This window comes from Antrostomus carolinensis, unplaced genomic scaffold (assembly GCF_000700745.2).
Source record: "Antrostomus carolinensis isolate BGI_N321 unplaced genomic scaffold, ASM70074v2 scaffold40664, whole genome shotgun sequence".
In the NCBI taxonomy this organism is placed as follows: domain Eukaryota; kingdom Metazoa; phylum Chordata; class Aves; order Caprimulgiformes; family Caprimulgidae; genus Antrostomus; species Antrostomus carolinensis.
In genome coordinates, this window is record NW_010312110.1 from 1 (window position 1) to 8,487 (window position 8,487).

At 38.2% G+C, this 8,487-nt stretch overlaps 1 protein-coding gene across 1 annotated transcript; it reads left to right on the plus strand.

The window, feature by feature from the left end:
• Positions 1 to 1,604: 1,604 nt before the first annotated feature.
• On the plus strand, positions 1,605 to 7,486 carry LOC104519470 (cyclin-K; the record flags this gene model as incomplete). Its single annotated transcript, XM_010166935.1, has 6 exons — positions 1,605 to 1,871; positions 2,912 to 2,993; positions 3,570 to 3,701; positions 4,527 to 4,632; positions 4,775 to 4,832; positions 7,317 to 7,486. Coding segments are annotated over exons 1-6 (745 nt in total), but the record flags the coding sequence as incomplete, so codon positions are not given.
• Between the last annotated feature and the right edge of the window lie 1,001 nt (positions 7,487 to 8,487).

The window sequence follows — 8,487 nt, forward strand, 5'->3', positions numbered from 1 at the left end:
GGCTCTCGCTCAGCCGGTTCCTGTGAGGTAGGACCTAAAAAAGCCGGGGTCGAGCCCCTGAAGTCGCCTCTGGTTAATGGGGTGCGTGAAAGGGCCGGGGCGAAACCCCCGTCGTTGCTCGCTGGTCTGGGTGCGCCGGGCGGCGCCTTTGGCGGGGTTCGGGGGGATGGGGTTTGTTCCTCGTTTTGTATCCAGAAGCGCTTTTGCTGCCCATAGAAACAGGGCTTGTCGCTTCGGGCCATTCCAGCGTTAACGGAGCTCGAAACTGCTCGGAGTGCTTAAAATAACTTGTTAGAAATAGCAAGCGAAGCGACCTGTAAGCAGGGAGAGCTGTAACAGGTGCAAAAGTAACGTTTTCTTGGTAAATACGATGGGAATGTGCGGTCGTGGCACGGCGCGTCTTTGTTGGTTCTGGAAATAGTTTTAAGGACCCATTGGCTTCCTTGTGACAGAGTTTGGATTGGTCTGTCACTGCTGTGATTATTTGTGACGGTTATTCCAAAACCAGCGTGGAACAAAGACTGTTTCCTTTACTCTGAAAAAGAGCAATTCTTTGGAGCTGAGTGAGTCGCTGATTGCAGGCATCGTTTTTCTGGCAGTTCTCGTAATCTTTCTTCCTTTTTCAGAAGAGAAGCATCTGGAAAACTAACAGCTTAATTGTAAGAGTTTTAAGTTTGAGTCTTCCTCTGACTGTTGTGCTTAGAGCAAATATATTGCATCATATGTTAATCACCAGTTGTTATGCAAACCTTTGCAGGTGTCTGCAGTAATTTGTGCATAGTGTCTGTAGTTTATTGAATTACAGTAAGAGTAGTTTCCTGCCTGAATGAAATAAAGGCAGGGAGGCAGTCTTCGTTCTGTCTTTACATTGAGGCTGGAATTCAGTCATAACTCAGACACCAGAAAGTTATCTGCAGAGCTTTGTGGTGTAAATATACATATGTGAAGTGCTGGTCAGCGCAGGAAAGCAGCACACTCTTTGAGTGTAATCAACTGCTTTGTGTTGGGGACAGTTTTAGGTGGCACTTTATCCTACAGACTCCCTTGGGTTATCTTAATCTCAGTATGTGAAACAGCAGTACTTCTGTTACCTTTTTTCTTCAGGTAATACAAGTACAGAGTGTTTTATAAAGCTTTTTTTGCCAAGTGGTTGCCTCTGTCTTGCCCCTCAGGGATATTTGTGAGACCAACTGTGTTGCCATTCACACTGAGCTGATGAATGTGTTTCCTAGTTCTGATTATGTTGGTTCCCACACCCCCCCCCAGCTTTTCAAATCTTGCTACTACCATCACTGAATTGTTTTTACTTATTTTGTAAGCAAAGTGAAAGTTGTTCTACTAAGAAGTAGCAGATATCGTTGATAATTCATTCTTGAAGTTTCTTTATTAAACAGCTAATAGCAAAGATAAGCTACGTCTGTTTCTTTGAACTGAATTTACACTATATGGGGAAGATAAGGATGAGGTTAAATATTACTTTGAGCACGGAAGAAGTCCCTTCCAACGGGCTAAGTTAAATATTATTCCTCTTTACTCATCTTTGAGTGTGGAGCAGGGAAAAAGTCTCTTCCATTTATAAAGAAATCCCTTTTTCTTTCTTCAAGGTTCTGAAGCGGCTGTCTGAAGTCTTCCTTTTTAAAAACTTAAAAAGCAAGAACAATTCTGTTTTAATAAATGAAGGAGAATAAAGAAAATTCCAGCCCTTCTGTAAACTTGGCAAACCTGGACCATACAAAGCCATGCTGGTACTGGGATAAGAAAGACTTGGCACATACACCGTCGCAGCTAGAAGGCCTCGACCCAGCTACTGAGGCACGATACCGCAGGGAGGGGGCCAGGTTCATATTCGATGTGGGAACACGCTTGGGGCTGTATCCTTTCAAGTCATAGTGCTATGAAATGTCTTTATGAATGGGGGTTTTCAGAATGAAATGTACAAGGAATGGTGTTGTGTGCTTAGTTAGCTGTTCAAATGTTTCTTAATCATTAATCAAAAATCTTTTTAAGCTTACTTGCCTTTTGATGTCATATGTTCCTGGATAATTTTTATCCATTCGTTGGGTATACAAGGTTTCAACTTAACTCATTTGTCAGTAGAGAAGTAAGGTGATACAAGCTTACCAATTAAGGATAACTTTTGGCAGTTACCAAACTTGGTCTCTTACTATATTAATCTACATAACTTCTGAAATTTTGAATTTGGCATTCATTTTTCTAAATATTTTTCATCTGAGGCTTCTAACCTCTGCTTCCCCACTCTTCAGGGGTTTGTTTTGTTTGTTTCAAGTTGGGATTTACAGCTTTGTATAGGTTAGTAAATTCCTTCCACTATCTTACTCTCTCAAAGACTGACACTTAAACTTTTTGCTTCCTGTTCTATACTCCTGTGCTTCTTTTAATCTCCTCAGTTCTCTGTTTAATGAACCCTGGTGAAGATGAAATTCTACTCTTTTCCTTAAAGAGAACAGGAGGTAGCATGTTCAGATTTTATTGACATTTGTAGGTGTGAATAATTAGTAACTTCCCTCAACACCAACAGTTTCATGTGAAGTGACAATTGTTCTGTTCCCTCATGCACCTGCTGTTGGTTTTGACCCTCTCTGAGGCAGGTGTGGTTTAACATGAGGGTGACCTTGTGTGGATCCTCCTATAAATGTGACCAGGACTTTGTATGCCTCCAGTAAATGTTTTGGGTGTCAACTATAGCTGGGCCAAATCATAGTATTTGCACAGCCTTAAGGGGGTTTGTGGCCTTTTTTCCTAAAGCTCCTGTTTTATTTGCAGTGTTTTCTAACTGGTCGCTGAAAGGACAATTACCTGACTTACTTGAGACAGCAGAATGTATCTTTTCCTTTGTTTGGTTTTAAATTTGTTTTATGCACTGTTTGAAAGTCCTTATTCTGCACCACAGACATTATGATACTCTAGCAACTGGAATAATTTATTTCCATCGGTTTTATATGTTTCATTCCTTCAAACAATTCCCGAGATATGTAAGTATTTGCAATATTGATCACTTAATACAGCAATTGCACTAGGTACAGACTGTTTGAAGTGGTGATAAGTCACTTGCGTTCTACTGCTGTCCACTGCTCTGAATGATGAAAAATAAGCTTTTTATCCTTTAATCATTACATAAAGCTTAAAATAACACTGTTCTTGGTCGTTTACACAATGCTTAGAAACATTTATATTGACATTGAAGTTATTTCTTGCTGATGCTGCTCTTTAGAAAGAGTAACAGCTATAGTTCTGGCACTCCTGTATTGACTATAAGAAAAAAAAAAAAGGTGTAATACCATCTTCAAACTGCTTGACAGACAATGCTGAACCAGGACAAGTTCTGTTTTGAGTTTCTGACTTGAAATAAAGTTGTATAAAATGGACAGTCCTGCAAATTCTGTATTTTTCCTTTAAGAAAGTAAAAGATTAAACTAATACTACAATAAAATCAGAAATTAGTACACTGTACAGAACTGCTAATGAAAACTGATAGTGCTTTTATACAATGCTGGACTGTATTGCATATCTTCATGCAGACAAGTTTTTGAAAACACTTTCTGTTTTAGGTGACAGGAGCCTGCTGTCTCTTCCTGGCAGGAAAAGTTGAAGAAACACCTAAGAAATGTAAAGATATCATTAAAACAGCTCGTAGCTTGCTAAATGATGTACAATTTGGACAGTTTGGAGATGATCCAAAGGTAAAAATGCTTAGGTTGAAATTGATTTTTATCCTATTGTACTCCAGCAAAGTGACATAAATTCATTAGAGCACTGGCTGATCTTCAGTTGTTCTAAATTAAATTATATATTCAGCATGCATGTAGAGTTCCTTTGGATAACGTGAACTGTGAAAATAACTTTTGCTAATAAAGTAGCTTTGGGAGCCTACTGGGATAATTGTTTGTGTTAAAAGTTTGCATTTGATTTAATATAAATTCTGATGTTATTTTGCTAATTAAAGTAAACTTGAGTAGTTCCATTCAGTGCTAGAAACTTCATCAAGATATAAATCATGTTTGACAGTCTTGGTGTCACTTTAGGAAGCAGTGAATAGCAAATCCTAAGTAAGAGAACTACATCTCGAAGTATTGAGAAGTTTCCTGTTTAGGGTATTTGACTTAGCAAAAATGTGCTCCTCTCAAAATTTGCTTATTATAAATAGCAGAAGGATCTGAAACTCGGGAGAGAAATGTGGTGAGAGCTTCCCTTTTTGTTGTGATTTTGTATACTTGGCACTTCCATGCTGTGTCTGGTTCAGTTATTTCCTCCATGATAGAAAAGTAATTTAAAATGCCACATCCCCTCTCCTGCCCCAAATAAATGTGAAGAAAAAGTATCTGGGTTTAAAGTGGTTTTTTAAGTTGGTGAGATTTCTGTTCTCCATGGAGACAAACCCTGATGAAGCAAAAGCAGACAAACATATTGGCCTGGAAATGCTCTGTAGTCATGCTTTATACCAGCATAAAATATTTGTGAGTGGAAAAAAAGGAATAATATTGTGGTTGCCTTGTTACATTCTCTAGGAAGAAGTGATGGTCCTTGAAAGAATCTTACTACAAACAATAAAGTTTGATTTGCAAGTGGAACATCCATACCAATTTCTTCTCAAGTATGCCAAACAACTCAAAGGTAAAATACTGCAGCGTGAGCAAGTAATGCCTGTAATTAATTTTGAGAACTTAATTTACATTAACAGTGCAAGAGTATTCTATTCTAAACTATTTGTCCTTCCTAATAGCTATTTCTTACAACTTTTCTGTTTGTTTTTCAGGAGACAAAAATAAAATTCAAAAACTGGTTCAAATGGCATGGACATTTGTCAATGACAGGTAAGATACTTCTAGGAAACCTTTTGAAAGTGAAATAGTTACTGTTGCTTCCTTTATTCTGGGATTAGATATTTCTTTGACAAATGCTTGGTTTATGTTTTCTGCTTGTTACTTGTTTTCTTCATTGTATTCAACAGTTTTTCTTTCCATCCTTACCATGATAGTTTCATTGAGCAGAGAATCTAGGATGAGCATAGAAGTAGACCGTTAAGATCTTGGCAATTTTGTAGTAAAATTTAATGCATTTTTTAAAAGTTACTGTTTGAGAGGGACAAACTGAATTATAGATCTCCAAGACAGAAGCTGGCTGCTTGCCCAATCTGAGATATATGGCACATTCTGAGAAAATAAATCACTTCCCAATTACATCACATTGGTCAACACTTTTTCTAAATTGATATTTTGGTTATGGTAAACTAGCCATTAAATTCAGTGAGGAATACAGTTTTAGCACTAGATTTACAGTTTCTTGAGTGTGTCTAGAACCACTTTTCATGTGTAGCATGGTATTGGGGGAAAAAAACCCTACCCAAAACAACTCAGTACAGTTTAGTCTTGTTAAGGATGATTCTACAGAGCTGTGCAAGTTTGTTCACCAAGGATGGTTACATGTAACTTTTAGTTTCTGTAGCAAACCCTTAGGAAAATGTGTAAGTGGCCTGGCTATTCAGAAATGCTAAGTACCTTGCTTTCAGTCATAGCTATAGGCAGTAGAGCGCCATTAAAGAAGAGCATTTATATTCATATGCCTAATTTGAAATAGCCCATTGTGGGTCCAAATTCTGCAGGTATTGCTTAAACCCTCCAAATCACTTCAAGCAAAAGATTGCTTAGTGTATTTGGATGTCAAGAGATGCTTACTTCAGCTGCTGTCTGTCTTGCAGATGATGATCTTACAGGTGGAACAGAAATACAGCTTGACTAGTTGTCACTGTTAAGTAGTTTGTCAGGGAAAACTTCTATGTATCCATCAAACTTTGGACACTACTGCACTTGGAATTACATGGTGTTTAATAATTCAAGGAATTTAATAATTAAAGAAAGTGCACTTCAGGAAGACATTAGTATGAAGTTGGAGTGATTGTTTCAAGTAATACCTTTGTTCTGGAGAGACTATCTTGAGTTTACTTACTAGGCACCATATTAGAAGTGTACTTGTTTTCTAGGATCCTGGGAAAATAGTTCTGCACTTTGCACTACAGACCTTTAGAACAGGGGGTTTTGTTCTCACACAGCCACTGTGCACCCCCCAAGTAAATGTCAGGGAAGTAATAAGAAATCAGTATTTTAAGAACTAGTTCTTGTGTCTTTTACTGTTTAATGCTAACCTGATTCTGCCAGTATTTAAGTATTCCCTTGGCCTTCTGTTACATGTAGCCCACTGGAGAGAAAAAATACTTAAACCATGGTCTAGGCTACTGTTTGGATGCATTTAAGGACATAATGAATTAATCAGTGAATTGTCAGAAACTTAGCTGGCTAGCTGGGTCTAAGATTTTTTAAGCAGATCCTGTGTTATAGAATCTATGGAGGAAAAAGAAAGAAAAAGGCCAGGTTGGATGAGGTTCAAGGCCAGGTTGGATGAGGTTCAAAGCCAGGTTGGATGAGGCTTTGAGCAACCTGGAAGGTGTCCCTGCTGATGGCAGGGGGGTTGGAACTGGATGATCCTTAAGGTGCCTTCCAACCCAAACCATTCTGTGATTCTATGAAAAAAGGGAGAAAAAATAGACAAGAAACAAATTTTGTAGTTTAAAATGAATATCAGGAAAACAGTAACTTTGACTGTGACAGGAACTTATTCAGTTAATATCAATAATTCCAATAATATCGGTTATTTTACCATGAGCTTTAACAAAAGCTATTCAAGAGATAACTTTTTATGATTTTTACAGCTTGATCTAAAACTTGCATCGTGCTTGATAAGTTGCTTTACAAGTTAATGTTGGCTGTTCTGTGGGGTTTCTTTCAGTTGTTGTCTACATTTTGTTGAAAAACATTTAGAAACTCCAAACTCCAAGTGTGGACATCATTCCCTAACCAGTGTAGTGCAGTGACGTCATACTGGTGTAGCAGTGAACACGAACACTGTTTGGTTAGGGCTACAGGTGAGACTAGAGTGGAATGTAGCTGCCCATACTTGGAATGTAAGGCTGTCTTTTCCTTCTTCCACACCCAGGTAGTGTTAGGTTTTCTATTTTTTAAACTCCATACCTGATGTTTATATGTAGTGTATTACCTCTGCAGGCATGTCCTCTCTATTAACTGTAAAGTTGCCCTGTTTCATGGTAGCAGTAGTGCAGAAACAGTTTCGTTTTGTAAACTCTTCAGTTTAACAAGGCTACTTCTAGGTTTCTCTGTTAAAACTGTGTGGTGGGATTTTATACCCTGTTAGTTATAACTGTCATACATCAAAATTTTGTACTTTGAAAATCAGAATTATCTTCAGGGTTGTGGGTTTGGTTTTTGTTTTTTCTTGTGTTCCAGTCTCTGCACGACACTGTCACTGCAGTGGGAGCCCGAGATCATCGCTGTTGCAGTCATGTACTTAGCAGGCCGTTTATGTAAGTTTGAAATACAGGAGTGGACATCAAAACCGATGTACAGGCGATGGTGGGAGCAATTTGTCCAGGATGTTCCTGTTGATGTTCTGGAAGGTATGAAAAACACTTGCCACAAACAGAGGAGTATTTCCTTTAACTGTGTGATCTAGGTCATAAATAAATGCAAATTGCTTTCTATCTAGGCTTTAGTCAAAATAATCATGTATAGAGCATGTAATTCAGGTCATATGTGCTATACCTTAACCAGGTTTTTAATTAAATGTGTTAAACTGGCTTAGTCTGGAAGCATCTTTAGTTATGATTAGTCTTCTGGTCAATATTTGCTTCATGACTTGTTTAGTTTATAACACAGCTAATTTGCTGCTAAATTGTCATATGTGTGTTTTCTATTTTTTTAATGATTCCCTTCTCCCCGTTTTAAATAAGCAGCTCTACGAACACTGGAGCTAGTGGAGCCTGGTTTCTAGTAGTTTTCTCATTGATGATTGACCTCTTTAACCAAATTATAGTGGGGTTACAGTCACATTTTATGGTGTACTGTGACTGAGGAAGAGATTATGGGGCATGAATTCTGGGGTGGGGTGTGTGTGAATTCTGATAGGGGATGAATTATGGATCTTTTTCATCTATACAGATAGCCTAATACTATTTTATTTGTATGTATATATTGCCCATATTTATCTGCTGCTTGTCCTCTTGACAGAGAGAACCTCAGGAAGTTCATAAAATAAAACGGGACCTCCTTTGACTCTTTTTAAGTAAATTGTGGCTATGTGGCCACTAATTTGTCTTTATTAAAGTTTTTAGTGACTACCTGGTACAAATGTCAGGCTAAGAATACTTGTAGTTCCTTAAATGCTTTAGCAACCTTCTTTAAAAATTGATGCTTGTCACAATCTGGCATTGGATTCTAAGGAATTTTTAAGTGAAACAGTGTATGTTGCTGTTCTGGTGGTTTCAGCCTTTGTTGATCTTGGACTTTCGGGTTTGGTGGTTTGATCCACAGTAGGACCATGTGGTCCTGCACTCCCTCCCCCACCTGGCGAGATGGGAAGGGAGACAAAACAAAGGGGACACAGATTAGGATGAGGACA